Source organism: Mytilus californianus, unplaced genomic scaffold, assembly GCF_021869535.1.
Source record: "Mytilus californianus isolate M0D057914Y unplaced genomic scaffold, xbMytCali1.0.p SCAF_24, whole genome shotgun sequence".
NCBI classification, from domain to species: domain Eukaryota; kingdom Metazoa; phylum Mollusca; class Bivalvia; order Mytilida; family Mytilidae; genus Mytilus; species Mytilus californianus.
This window is the reverse complement of record NW_026262673.1, coordinates 2,659,418-2,675,468: the sequence shown is the minus strand read 5'-3', so window position 1 is coordinate 2,675,468 and position 16,051 is coordinate 2,659,418. Positions and strand designations below refer to the sequence as shown.

The 16,051-nt window shown below is 33.3% G+C and overlaps 2 protein-coding genes across 16 annotated transcripts in view; one reads left to right on the top strand and one right to left on the bottom strand.

Moving 5' to 3' along the window:
- Positions 1 to 16,051, bottom strand: part of LOC127732399 (transient receptor potential cation channel subfamily M member 3-like) — a 208,273-nt gene that overhangs the window by 134,257 nt on the left and 57,965 nt on the right. The window lies entirely within an intron of this gene.
- The window catches only part of LOC127732395 (probable serine/threonine-protein kinase roco6), a 77,655-nt gene that overhangs the window by 51,342 nt on the left and 10,262 nt on the right, over positions 1 to 16,051 (top strand). For 6 of the 8 annotated variants that reach the window (XM_052241427.1, XM_052241428.1, XM_052241425.1 and 3 more), the window contains 4 exons: positions 3,242 to 3,496; positions 4,682 to 5,272; positions 6,432 to 6,553; positions 9,995 to 11,179. In XM_052241427.1, the coding sequence (XP_052097387.1) occupies positions 3,242 to 3,496; positions 4,682 to 5,272; positions 6,432 to 6,553; positions 9,995 to 11,179 (2,153 nt within the window). The remainder of the gene's footprint in view (positions 1 to 3,241; positions 3,497 to 4,681; positions 5,273 to 6,431; positions 6,554 to 9,994; positions 11,180 to 16,051) is intronic. The other 2 variants (XM_052241430.1, XM_052241429.1) reach the window with 2 other exon arrangements.

Below are 16,051 nucleotides of genomic sequence, written 5' to 3'. Positions count from 1 at the left end.
CCTATTATGTCTGTTTGTTATGCTCACGCATTGCTGTCAATATAATTTAAGAGAGGTTAAGCTAGCTATAAGAGAGTGTCGAGTTTTATGCACACTAAGAACCCTTGCAACATCTCTATTATGGGTCCGTAAGTCAACTACGATTACAGGACTTACCTATTGTATTTATTATTAATTTGTTCTCGTCCTGAACATGTATGAACGTTTTGCCTCAGAACATAAATCAAACAACAATTCTTCAATCAAGCTTGTATTCGTTCTATTCCTGTATTTATATCTTTATTTGTGTAAGACCTAACCCACACATATGTAAGAATTTATGAATTTCAGTGTCCTAAATAACAATTTGAGAACTGTGAAGTACATAAAATAGAAGAAAGTGAAAAGAAGGCATGCGTATGCAATTTTGTCAATTCCTAAAAATACGCATATAGTAAATGCTATAGATTTGAATATTACACAAAGCATAAATAATATGTTTCAATAATGATTATGGAACTGTCTTTGACATTTTTACAGTTGTGATACAGCGACATTTTCCCATGAAAACGACTGAAAGGAGCAAACTCCTGTACCTATTTTGATTTCCAGTTCCTTTGTTGAACAAGCCAAAATGAGTACAAATGTTGAATCTTTTCCGACTGATTCTTCAGTATTGCTTGTTTTAATCCAATGTCAGTTAATTGATGCAGAAAATATGACCAGAACAAATTTAGAATTTATACAAAAGCAACTGGGATGAAGGGCGGGACTTCAAATATGTAAAATATGTAAAAAAAATATGTCAACCTTCAGACACCCCGAGAGTTGTCGGGGTCATTAACGTGTTACATGTGTGGTACTCTCTTTTACGAATCTTCACTTGGCAGTTTCAGTTTTGCACGATAGACTCATTGTCATCCAAAAGCAATCAAATTTCCAGAAAATCCACCTTTTCAAAATAAGAAGTGATTAGTCTAGTATGTTTTTTCTTAATTGTTCAAGAATCGCAAATTGGTGGAACAATATAATTAATGGCTGACACCTGCTGTCCTTATTTAAATTATTGCTCAACTATAATTATTTGATGTTTTTTGAAGAAGTTCATATTTTGCGATCACAGCGTTTCTTGTATAGTTACTGAAGTTCCACATGCATACCAAATATTTTGCAATTAAGCAAAAGAAATGCTACATAGATTGATTGATTGGTGTTTAACGCCACTTTCAACACTATTTTGCTATTTCGTGATGGTCAGTTTGTATTGGTGGAGGAGGTCAAAGTCCCCTTAGAAAACCAGCGACCTTCGGTAGGAAAACTGATATCCTAGTCAATTAAGATTGGAGTCGAGTGCACCTATAAGAGCTACATAGAAATATTTTAACTACTATTGTTGTTTATTCGTTATAATTAATAAAACAAAATTTAACAAAATAGCATAGAGTCAATCACTAGCCAAATGTTGTATGATTAGTGGTTGATGGTTTTTTTTTTCAACGACCATTTTTTTGCAATTTCATATGAAACTAAATTTTACAATTCATCGAACACCTAGGTACTACAAAGGAGTTGGTTCATTAACTCATAATTTTGGCCATAAACATCTGATTTTTTTTTCACTGTGATAATGTAGTGGACATTTGATTAATATATAAGTAAAAATGTCCAATTGAATCAGTTCAAACATATTGTGTCTTTAGTGACGTCATAATGATGGGAATATTTAAAAAACCTGATTTTTTTGCGGAATTGTGTAATATTTGTGAGAGGTATCTAAAACAAAATAACAGTACCGCCACGCTTCGCAAACAAATATTATTGCTGAAATTTTCTCTTTATGCTATATTCCTTACTTTTCGACAAAATTTTCAATAGGCAAGGGTTGGCGACATATACAAAATCATAAAAAAAGTGAAAAAAGTTGACAAATTTATAGAAATATTGACGAAAATGAAATTTATTCCTATTTCAGGCACATATATTTATAATCATGGAGCAGATATATAATTTTCGTATTATAGTTTCATATATCATATATTTAGCAACAGATACCCATTATAGAAGCTTTAAAAAAACACCTTTACAGGGCCGTTTTTTGGGGGGTTCCTGGCTCTACATCTTTGTTTCAAACAGATTAGAGACATGCATTTTATACTTTGCAATAACATTAAAGTTTTGATTTCACCGAACCACATATGCATTTCAACAATAAATGTCTCTTCAGTGATGCTAGAGGCCGACATATTTCAAAAAAGGAAGAGCTTATAAAATCAAAATATACAAAAAGTACAGACAAAGCTGACAAGAACCCGAGTGAGGGACTGTGATGTGGATAAACTTATTCTACAATTTGTTAAGTATGGATGCTTATCCAAAAAAACTGATCATATTGGTACAAGTATTAGATAATTAAAACCTAATTCAAACGGTAATGAACTAATTAAACCCCAATGACTTGCAGTGAAGCCACACTCGAACTTGGAATCAGGACTATGTATGAGGTTGAGACTTTTTTTTACCAAAATCCCTGCTTCTGACCTAGTAATTATCTAGAATTTTCTACAGACGGAGAATATTTTAAAGTCAAAACGGCATTTATATTTGTTTTCCAACTCGCATTTCTTCAAATTATAGGTTTGTACTTAATGTTTCATTGTAATCGAATATGCCAACCGCCACAAATTAGCAGGGGTACATTAAATAAGACTTCTTCGCTGTTTCGCCATACACATTGCACATGATTGTCTATTTTGTGCGAAAACATTACAAACTTACATTATACGTTATTTAGCTTTGGGGCTTCAATACACTTTTAACACAAAGACAATATCTAACAGACTAACTTGTTTTAGTATAAAAAGAGATACGTATTAAGCGTTCCTATGTGAGCTTTGAAGATATATATATATTTTACTCACATTCGAGTTAAGTGTATGTTTTTTACATTTCGTGTTAGTTACAAATATGTGTATTTAATAACAGATATATACCTATTCAACCAAACACACATAATTATTGTTGAAATCTGATGATAACAAAGGAACTCAAGCAAGAATAATAGATTACATCATATTCTATGCAATATTTAACATGTTTAACGAATAAAGAGATGTCAACCTCAGATCAGGTTTTGTTTGAATATAATTTGTTACTTTATTGTGTTGTTGCTACTGAACACCTTTTTGTTTATTCTAAGACACTTCTATTTTCTTTCGTTTTTTTTTATTTCAAATATTACGTTACAGATGTAAATTTATTTCAGTTTTGCCAGAAGCCATAAACCAATTATCAGAAGTAGATAAAATAAGATACATTAAGCTTCTGCAGGGTTCAAAAACCGAAAACAGGTATTTTGTACGAATTATGATAGTTGGAAAAGAATCAGCTGGGAAAACATGCCTCTTGAGAAGATTATTGAAGGAAGGCATATCCGATGTTTCTAGTACAGATGGTGTGGATATTGTTGTTCGTAGATGCAAAATCAACATAGAAAACGGCAAATGGACAATCGGCAAAAGTATGTAAATACTCAGGGTTGATACATGATGATCATAATTTACAGAAGTCATAAATCGAATACACCTGTTTACCTTTACTTACCTTTCGTATCTTTTGCCATATAACGAAATATACTTTGCAGTACAACTATACTGAAAAGACAAATTAGTATAATCTATATGTCACGTGAAGATTGTTTTCTTCCATAAACCCTTTAATCTTTCATCGCCAACTTTTTGTGGCACCATAACAAACTTTAATATTTACTGGTATCTATAAACATTGAGAAATATCGTAAAGAATATTGGTGGTTAATTAAAACTTCTACAAATGCAACTAATGAACTATCAATTTCAATTAGAGAAGAGACATTATGATGTTCAAAAGCATAATCTTAAATTACATATATATGACAACAATCTCGGAAAAATTGATTTAGGACCATGCTTTTTGATATTGTTTAATACATTTACGCTTGTGCATGCTCACACTGTGTGGACTTTATAAATAGTGTGCTCCTTATAGAAAAAACTGCTCCCACAAAGCTATGAGGCAGGACGTCTGAAATCGACATTGCGTAAGTTTAACGGTCACCATCACTAACTGGTTGATCGATTCGATTTGCCATTGCTTCAACTTACTAGTGACATGTTCTCGCAGTCAGACATATCTCTTTATGTATTATTTGAATAGCTAACATCCGAAAAGTTTAATAATTTTTTAAACTGTTCCTTACATTTTAATGCTATAAGTTATTGTTTATAGAAATAGTTTGATTTATCAAATTAAAATTGGAACAATTACAGTCGAACAGAATATTCCCTTTATGGACCCCTGACATGTATTTTCTTATCAGATCCAGTCTGCATTTTCGAAGAGGTGTAAATTAGACTCCGAAAATGGGTACTGCACTTTTTCAAATCCCTTTTATACCCCAGTCATCCTTCGGATATTTTAACCGTTGTATTTGGGGGAACGCATGGAAACACAATATTTTCATTTTGATTAATGCTGATATTTACTTAATAAACGTAACAATAACTACATTATACTATTTTTATGAACCAATAAAATAAAAGTTACACCCCGTATGGATGGTATGGTAAATGATCACTAATGCCAATCGATAGCCTTGAAATTAGTTGTAAAAAGGTAGTATTGTTTGTCACATTGAAAAACAAATCATTTGTTTCTTTTCTGCCAGGAATTAAAGATGACAAGTTTGGTCGGATAAAGAGAGCAATTATTACAGAAGAAAAAACAACAATGGATGTTACAAAAGGTACTAATAGAAAAATAGATCCTAGTAAATCTATGCAATCAGGAAAAAGAGAAGGCAATGCAGAAGAAAATAGGTCAATTAATGATAGCCATGATACTTCGGAGGATATAGCACCTAATGACTGTGCCGAGGCCACAGACGTTAAACATACGCAGGTAGATGAGACAACGGATAGCAGTATTAGTACTCTTGACAAGATGTCTACTTATAAAAATGACATAAAAACCGAGACAAAAATTAATCTGGATGAAAGTAACGATATGAATCAGTCTTCGTTATTGGTAATGCCTGAGGATTTAATGTCTAATGTGTTTTCTAAGTCAACTGTAAATACTCCTTCGAACCTGTATGCATTATGTGAATTATGGGACTTTGCAGGTCAGAAGGAATTTTATGCTACACATCAAGCATTTTTAACTAGTAGTGCAGTATACCTTGTAGTTGCAGATATGAAGGACGACATCAGTAAACAAGGCTTGAGTCAGTATTTTGCAGATTTTCAGCATATTGGAGGTATGTTTTTTTTTTTTTAGAAAAAAATCAAATGCAATACAAAAAAAAAATAATGAAAGATTTTCGGATTCATAAAAAGGATGTAAAGATTTAAGTTACACTTATTAATTGTTTATATGTTTATATGTTTTGTTGGCTTCCTACCAAGATACAGATTAAAATAACATACTTTGATATAGCAATTTCATTTTCCGTAATAAAAAAAACTCAACAAGCAATATACCAATAAGATATGTTAGCATCGAACCAAAAGTGAAGATAACAAGTTGGGTGGAATCAAGTTTACAATACAGGAAGAAAACACATCTTGTTCAATGAGAAACATGTTCGTGTATAAAAACAAATATATACTGCATTAGAAACTAAATTTTCTCTCTCTCGAATTTTCAAATTGTCAAAAGTTATTCATCACTAGTATTACGAATGCATTCGGACATTTTTGCTGAAATAAAAACAATATATGTTTACCCGTCTTATTTCAAACCAAACAACTGCTGTCAAGAAGCTATAGGAGTGTTTATGCATGAATTAAGTTAAGCGAAAAGTAGAATAGCAAATATACCGAACTACAATAATTAGACATTTTAAAGAATCCCTGTAAGTTCCGTTCAAGATTAAAAATTTGTCAATTCACCTTTTAGTTATTAAATAATGACATTTTACTTCCAATGTATTTTACGACTGTTCAAAAAAATAATCGTACTCTTGTGTTAAAGATGAGGCAGATCTATTTTCTGCAATGTGCGCCCTTTTCCTATCAAGTTTTGTTTGCTAATCAAACCAAATCTCAGTAAAAATGACATTAAAGCAAATGTTTTAATTGCAATTGACAAAATCATTTAAATGCTGGAGTCGACACTACACATGTGTTAACTTTTCCCTATTCGCCGATAATCCCCAAAACACAATCTTTCTTAAACCTGGAGAGAACTAAGAATAAATCTGAAAAAAAAATAATAATATATATATATATATATATATTCTATTACAAAATCGGCAAAATCGTTCCTTTAGTAAAATATACAGTTTCAATTTGTGTTAAACATGTTAAAGATAAATCATGGTTTTTGATATTTTTCCTGTTTTGAATACATGTATATCAAAATGATCATAGTCAGCATCTAAACAATACCTTTTCAACAATGATGATACATTTCAGAGTATGTTGATTTTTGGTTTGATTCTATCCATTGTCACCGAACGACCAGCAAACCAGCTAGTAATGGGCACTTCAATCCTCCGATTTTATTAGTTTTCACGGGAAAGGATAAGTATAACAAGGTAATAAATTTGAAAAATGTTGTTCCTGACTTTTAATTTGATGTCTGTATAAGATTTGACCTATTATCGTCCGTTCATGACCAGAACGTCATCATAGAAATAAGATGTGGGATTATTTCCAGTGAGACCACTATCCAACAAATTCCTAATTATAAAGCAAATATATTAGTCAACGCACTGCATTCAACAATTTAAAAAATCCCATACCATATATATTCAGCTACAAAAGGCCACGATAACAGAACGTTTAACAATTCAAATGATCAAATCAATATTAGATGCTTGTTCATGACGAAAACAAATACAATAGTGTGGTCATGCAGTAGGGAGTCAACCGGTAAGATGGTCGTATGAACTTTGAAAGCCACTCGGTCATAAGGAACAGAAATTGAGCCAGGCAACAGGCCAGCGTACGGGTCCTTCAAAGATTGTTGTGATGGTTCCCAGCGCAAATACAAAATTTCAATCCTGGTATCTATGAGGAGTTTATTCCTAATGTGCATGGAGCGTTAAACCATCTCTAAACGAAAGATCGGATTTTATTTCCCCAATCTGACTACAACCGAGTTTAAACAACATGCACAGTCAAACGGACGCTCCGATTTGACAATGGATTTACTATCATTCGAAGGAGTACTAAAGGCTTACTTTACTTTATACTTAGTAAACTCTAGAGGTTGTCATAAGGGGACGTGGTATGACGAGCAATGATATAACTATCCATAAAGACCAAGCAACTAAAAATGTAACAACAAATCACAATACGGCCTTTAAAAATTGAAAACAACACGTTTAATAATTTCATGCGTCCGACGCGCTTTTCTGGATTTACCTTCATCAAGAACGCTCAAAGCCAATCATTTGAAATCCGAGGGATGTATAAGTACCGAAACAGTTAAAGAGCTATATGACAAAAATACCTAAAACAAATAGCCAAATCCATTTAAGGTCAATTTTGCCTGAGGGAGTTGAAACCTTAGTTTCTTTATAATTTCAAAATTTATAAACGGGCAATTTTAGAAAAGTTTGTTATAAATCATGTCATTACCGAAGTACTGACTACTTAGCTGATGATACCCTGGTGGACTGATAGTCCACCAGCAGAGACATCGACCCAGTGATGTAAAAAATTTAAAACAACATGTTTAATAATTTCATGCGTCCGCAGTGTTTTTCTGGATTTACCTTCATCAGGAACGCTCAAAGCCAAACATTTGAAATCCGAGGGATGTATAAGTACCGATACAGTTGAAGAGCTATATGACAAAACTACCTAAAACAAATAGCCAAATCCATCTAAGGTCAACTTTGCCTGAGGGAGTTGAAACCTTAGTTTCTTTATAATTTCAAAATTTATAAACAGGCAATTTTAGAAAAGTTTGTTATAAATCATGTCAGTACCGAAGTACTGACTACTTAGCTGATGATACCCTCGGGGACTGATAGTCCACCAGCAGAGGTATCGACCCAGTGATGTAAAAAATTGAAAACACGTTTAATAATTTCATGCGTCCGAAGCGCTTTTCTGGATTTACCTTCATCAGGAACGCTCAAAGCCAAACATTTGAAATCCGAGGGATGTATAAGTACCGAAACAGTTAGGAGCTATATGACAAAAATACCTAAAACAAATAGCCAAATCCATCTAAGGTCAACTTTGCCTGAGCGAGTTGAAACCTTAGTTTTTTTATAATTTCAAAATTTATAAACGGGCAATTTTAGAAAAGTTTGTTATAAATCATGTCAGTACCGAAGTACTGACTACTGAGCTGATGATACCCTGGTGGACTGATAGTCCACCAGCAGAGACATCGACCCAGTGATGTAAAAAATTTAAAACAACATGTTTAATAATTTCATGCGTCCGAAGTGTTTTTCTGGATTTACCTTCATCAGGAACGCTCAAAGCCAAACATTTGAAATCCGAGGGATGTATAAGTACCGATACAGTTGAAGAGCTATATGACAAAACTACCTAAAACAAATAGCCAAATCCATCTAAGGTCAACTTTGCCTGAGGGAGTTGAAACCTTAGTTTCTTTATAATTTCAAAATTTATAAACAGGCAATTTTAGAAAAGTTTGTTATAAATCATGTCAGTACCGAAGTACTGACTACTTAGCTGATGATACCCTCGGGGACTGATAGTCCACCAGCAGAGGTATCGACCCAGTGATGTAAAAAATTGAAAACACGTTTAATAATTTCATGCGTCCGAAGCGCTTTTCTGGATTTACCTTCATCAGGAACGCTCAAAGCCAAACATTTGAAATCCGAGGGATGTATAAGTACCGAAACAGTTAGGAGCTATATGACAAAAATACCTAAAACAAATAGCCAAATCCATCTAAGGTCAACTTTGCCTGAGCGAGTTGAAACCTTAGTTTTTTTATAATTTCAAAATTTATAAACGGGCAATTTTAGAAAAGTTTGTTATAAATCATGTCAGTACCGAAGTACTGACTACTGAGCTGATGATACCCTCGGGGACTGATTGTCCACCAGCAGAGGTATCGACCCAGTGATGTAAAAAATTGAAAAATTACACGTTTAATAATTTCATGCGTCCGAAGCGTTTTTCTGGATTTACCTTCATCAGGAACGCTCAAGGCTAAACATTTAAAATCCGAGGGATGTATAAGTACCGAAACAGTTGAAGAGCTATATGACAAAAATACCTAAAACAAATAGCCAAATCCATCTAAGGTCAACTTTGTCTGAGGGAGTTGAAACCTTAGTTTCTTTATAATTTCAAAATTTATAAACGGGCAATTTTAGAAAAGTTTGTTATAAATCATGTCAGTACCGAAGTACTGACTAATTAGCTGATGATACCCTCGGGGACTGATAGTCCACCAGCAGAGGTATCGACCCATTGATGTAAAAAATTTAAAACAACATGTTTAATAATTTCATGCGTCCGAAGCGCTTTTCTGGATTTACCTTCATCAGGAACGCTCAAAGCCAAACATTTGAAATCCGAGGGATGTATAAGTACCGAAACAGTTGAAGAGCTATATGACAAAAATACCTAAAACAAATAGCCAAATCCATCTAAGGTCAACTTTGTCTGAGGGAGTTGAAACCTTAGTTTCTTTATAATTTCAAAATTTATAAACGGGCAATTTTAGAAAAGTTTGTTATAAATCATGTCAGTACCGAAGTACTGACTACTGAGCTGATGATACCCTCGGGGACTGATAGTCCACCAGCAGAGGTATCGACCCAGTGATGTAAAAACTTAAACAATGACAGACAATCATATCGTATAGTTTCCTATAGAGGACTCTTAAATTGTATTTATAATTGTCGTAAGATGTAATGATACGTTTGAATAAAGATGTTATATATTGGAGGTTCATAAACTATTTATATTTCTCACTTATGTCGGTTAAAGTATCAAACATGACAATTGCTGATTCTTTTATTTATTTTCTGTAGGCTGAATTTAAGAAGAGAGAAAAGGAACTTAATAATCAAATAGACCATGTTTTTGGATTTCAAAGCAAATATCACCACTTGTACAACAAGTTTTATCTGTCAAATACTAAAGATAGTAACGAAGATTTTGAGAAGTTGCAATACGCAATTTATGAGACTGCACGTAAAATGGATAATTGGGGTAATGCTTTTCCATTAAAATGGATTCTTTTAGAACATTTGATTGAAATTAATAAGATCAATGGAAAAAATTTCATCAATTTTCCTGACATGTCAAATCTGGCTAAACATCCTGATATCAATATACTAGAAAAGGAGGAATTGTTGTTGTTTCTTCGATTTCAGCATAACGTAGGGAACATTATTTTTTTTGAAAATATACAGGATTTGATCATATTAAGACCTCAGTGGTTAGCAGATGCTTTCCGATGTTTAGTCTCAGATAAAGTTGATTACAGGAGATTGCATCACCTTAAGGACTGGACACGTTTTACACGACAAGGCAAAATGAGTGAATCACTAATAACAGAACTCTTCAATTCAAAAGATGGATGTCAGTTATCAGGACAGAAAAATAATTTACTTAAAGTTATGGAAAAACTTGACATATTGGTCAAAATTGAGAACTCGAGTTATTATGTAATGCCAAGCATGATGCCGCCTTCCACGTTTGATGCTGTATGTGAAAAAATTGGCATTCTTACAAATAAATGCAAAAGGACTTCCTGGCTTTGTTTTAAATTTGAATTTCTTCCACCTTCTTTCTTTAACCATCTATCCGCCTTGTTTATCAGAAAATACAACCCTAGCAAATTAGATAGTGGTATTGCTTTATATCGAGGAATCTGTATGTTTGACAGTGAGGCATCTGGCGGTAAAAAGATTATGGTTACCATGTCGTCTGATACCATTGCTCTCCAGGTCGTGTCGTTTTCCGAACAACATGAGGGATTGAGAAGCACGTGTAGCGATATCTTCAGTGGAGTAACACAACTAATTACAAATATAAAAGAGAGATATAAGGTGAAAATATCGTTTAAACTCCATTTCAAATGCAGTGATGGCTATTATTTTAAAGACACATTTGAATATGAGAAATTGACAATTGAGAAGGAGTGTTTCTGTATTCAGCATAAGCAAATGCATCGATCTGAGCAGATATATTCGCCCTGGATGAATAATGAGGTATGATTTTTAAAACGGCATCTTTACAAATTGTCAAATTATCATTTAGATTCCTCAACAGTCTTTTCTCAGTCTAATATTGTCTGGGCTCATTGTGAACAGACTTTACTCAGTCTGATATTGTCCAAGTGCATTGTAAACAGTCTAACATGTTTAACCCCGCCACATTCTGTATGTATGTGCCTGTCCCAAGTCAGGAGCCTGTTATTCAGTGGTTGTCGTTTGTTGCTGTGTTACATATTTGTTTTTCGTTCATTTTTTTTTGTAAATAAATTAGGCCATTAATTTTCTCGTTTGAATTGTTTTACATTTCGTCATTCCGGGGCCTTTTATAGCTGACTATGCGGTATGGGCTTTGCTCATTGTTGAAAGCCGTACGGTGGCCTATGGTTGTTAATTTCTGTGTCATTTGGTCTCTTGTGAAGAGTTGTCTCATTACATTGGAAGTAAAATGTCATTATATAATAACTAATAATCGCGAAATGATTTGCATGGCGGAAAATGGGGCGTGATATACGTTGTCAATCAAAATATGAGAAACAAAACGGGAAGCAAAGTTTCGATTGACCAGAGTTTAGACGTAAAACTTTGAGCTCCTCGCCTGTTTGAAAATTTGTTTAAATTCTATACAGAAGAATTAGAATAAGGTTAAGTATTATTAGTACATGCAAATAATTATTTCCTATATTCTTTCATAAATCGATGAAGTTCGCAATTGAGAATAAACGGAATCTAGGTTTTATATTGAATGTTATTTTAGAGTCCATGAATATGTCATTAGCCTAAATTGTTGTTACTGGTATTTTTAGCTAATATTCAATACCGGGATAGGCAAAATTCACTGACGCACAGGTTAAAGTTTCAATTTGTATTTTTGCAGCTGTGGTGATTTATTTGTTTAATATTAGTAAATAACCATTTGAATAAATTATATTGATTTTGTACTTTGATTTCGTGAATAATTTGCCATCAGATTCTTCTCTAAAAGTATTCAAACCGCTCGGAGGCATAAATTTCACCACACTCTGTTCATACAACATATGAAAAACAAAACGGGATGCAAATACAAATTTACATCCTGGTATCTATGATGAGTTTATTTACAACCACTGAGTCGATGCCACTGCTGTTGGAGTTTTTATTCCCCAAGGATATCACCAGATCAATAGTCAGCACTTCTGTGTTGACATGAATAATCATTGATCTGGTCATTATTATAAATTAACTGTTCATATAACTTTGATTTTTTGAAAAACTCAGGCTTTTCTACCACAGGAATAGATTACCATAGCTGTATTTGGCAAAACTTTTAGGAATTTTTGGTCCTCAATGCTCTTCAACTTCGTACTTTATTTGACCTTTTTAACTTTTTTTTTATTCGAGCGTCACTGATGAGTCTTTTGTAGACGAAACGCGCGTTTGGCGCAAATACAAATTTACTTCCTGGTTTTTATGATGAGTTTATGTACAACCACTGAGTCGATGCCACTGCTGTTGGAGTTTTTATTCCCCGAGGGTATCACCAGCCCAGTAGTCAGCACTTCTGTGTTGACATGAATTATCATTGATATGGTCATAATTATAAATTACCTGTTCATAAAACTTTGATTTTTTGAAATACTAAGGCTTTTCTACCTCAGGAATAGATTACCTTAGCTGTATTTGGCAAAACTTTTAGGAATTTTTGGTCCTCAATGCTCTTCAACTTCGTACTTTTTTTTTGACTTTTTAACTTTTTTTGATACGAGCGTCACTGATGAGTCTTTTGTAGACGAAACGCGCGTCAGGCGCAAATACAAATTTACATCCTAATATCGATGATGAGTTTATTCATAACTTACAAAAACATGTATAATCATAACTCTGATAGTTACCTTAACAATATTAACATACTGAGTATTGCAACGTTAACGGGTTTTTACATGTAAACGGATATTCCTTTAATATGTGTCTTACACCCCGGTATCTCAACCGTTTACATTACTAGTAGAAATGATTCGGCCTATGCTTTCTGCAGACAACATACTGACAATCCTAAGAACCAACACAATACAACAAATGAGACGTGTCAGAAACCTAGAAATGGCCAGAGGTGACAGGACAAGAGGTGACGACTGTGTCAAGCAATGTATTCGTTCATATAATAGATAACCAAGATCGATAAAAAGAGTTTCATATTTAATAAACAAACACAAACACAAATATCGCGGAATCTCCATATGAAATTCAATACTTGAATGGTCAATACATTTTTGAACCTCACCTTATAGGAAACAACGGGGCAAAAACATTGGCATTAAAAAAATACTCAAAATAAATTAACCAAGTAAAATGAAAGTTTTTGGCCTTAGTGCTAAAAAAATGATAAAAATAAATATATTCACACACTGGAAATTTATTAAGAAATGTACACTAGTCGTCCCTAACAAAACCTTCAATCAAACAAGTTAATGACGTCACAAATTCTGAAACACATTATTCAGTAGCATTGACTAGTTCAAGACCTTAAAACATGCGATAATACAAAATTTAATTCCAGAGTAAGGCTTGAACAATTCCGAAGATTGACGACCGTTACTCTGAAATATCCTCGGATTAACAATTTTTTTTTAATATATATACCAAATTGTACCTTATCTCTTCATCAATCCAAAATCAAGGAATATCTAGCTAGTGTACAATGCCTTCTATTTTTTTGGGGGGTGGGGGAGGGGGGGATTGAACGGAAACGCAAATAATGAATTTAGAAATGTTTGACTCTAAAACCGAAACAAATCAATTGTAAATACAGCGTTCAGTTACAAAAAATTCGTGTATGCTATTATAAAGTATGCTATTTAGACAAATTAGTTTGTTTTTGATAAAAACTCAACCAAAAGAAAAAAAACAAACTTTTTTTTGTAAGTTGATAGTGCGATCAATAACGTAGATGCCAAACGAAGAAATATTCTAAAGTAATTTATTAGCGTAAACAGTTTAAGACATATGTAGACACATTCAGAATGTAAAGAAGATGTTGAGACATCTAGAATGTAGAGTTCATTAAGAAGAAATCATGATGTTATGAATATGTTGAGACAAAGTCAAACATTCATCATACTTTTCAGAAAAACACAAAATTCTTACGCATTCAGATACAAATTGGTCAGTTGGATCTGATGACTTTGTAGTGAATGCATATTTACGTCTCTTTTATAGATTCATCGACACAAATTCGAAAAGATTTTAAAATGAGGGTTGCAATGGTAGCGTAATGAACCGCATGTTAATAATCTCTGGTACTATATATGTATCTTGTCATATGCGAAAGGTCAACCATGACGTATTTGTAACGGTATCATTAAACTTTAATTTTATATTTCACCTCTCTTTGGCACGAGGCCAAAATCATAAAATGCAAAACATAATACAAACATAGAAGAGCAGGTAAAACTTAAAAGGACGATAAGTAAAGTTAAACCCCGACAAGGCAGATACATGTAAACTGATTCATTTAAAATGATTCCAAAATTCTTAAACAGCCATTCAAATAAAATAATATCCGTCAATTCATTTAAGTACCGAAGTATTGGCTATTGAGCTAATGATATCCTCGAGGATTTAAAATCTATCAGATGTGGCCAAAAAGTCACCAAGAATATGTATCGAGCCAGTGAAAGTAATCCATAAAGACAGATCAGTCTGAAGTACTGGCTAATTGAATGGATTTATGATATCCTCGAGGACTAAAAGTCTTTCAGTAGACCTATCAATCCAGTGGTAGTAACAAAGTAAACATACACGGTACCAATTTTACTATACCAGATTACGAGTTCGACGATAAATGTATCTACAGTGATGCTCAATCAAAAATCAATTAACAGCTGCGCCATGAGCTTTTTCAAAGAATAAAGTTCAATAACATTTCAATGTCATATCAGAAATGTATAAAACAAACTAAAGGGAGGTTATTCTAAAAGATATAAACCTATCACCAAAATTTCATGAAATCTGCGCAAAGCACTTTTGAGTTATTGTCCGAAAAAAAAAACCCTTTTGTATGAATAACATAACATAACCCGGAAACGTAAAATCTAATAAATTTGTAATCGATAGGAAGTTGACGTCAATAGATATAAACAATTCACCAAAGTTTCGGGCAAGTTGGTTAAAGCATTTTTGAGTTATTGTCCGACATGTTGACGACGGACGGACAGACAACGGGCGTATAACAACTGAATACAAACGCTGAATAGCTGATAAAACCAAGAAGGCCCGAATGTACATCCAAACTCGGACAAAAAGCTATACATGAGAACAGTACATTCCTTAATTTAAAATGATTTTGAAATTGTTTGATTATAATTTCAATAAAACAATATCCGTATTTCTATGCCAGTACAGGGCAAATGATACTCTCGGGGACGAACGGTCCTCAAGCAGAAGTATTGATCCGGTAGTAATTACAACGTTAAAAATGAACGGTACAAATTGTACTGCACTAGGTGCGCATTTCGCCAAACAATTTAAAATCTAAAACCGTATACAAACGTTCAAAAGGTGATTAAACCAAACAGACAAATAGTGAAGCCAAACCAGGACAGGGAATCAGGGCTATGCACTAGGGAGATATATTCCTTGATTTAAAATCATTTCGAAATTTTATAACAGCATTTCAAATTAAAACATTACTCGTATTTTCATGCAAGAACCAAAGTACTGGCTACTGGGCTAATGACTTCATATGGGCCAAAAGTCCCCCCAGCAGACGTATCTATCTAGTGGTAGTAATAAATAGTGCTCATTCTGTTAATACCAATCTATCAGTCTTTTCATTATAAGTTTGACGAATTGAAGATATGAAGTTGACTGAGTGGTGACGGATTGATGACT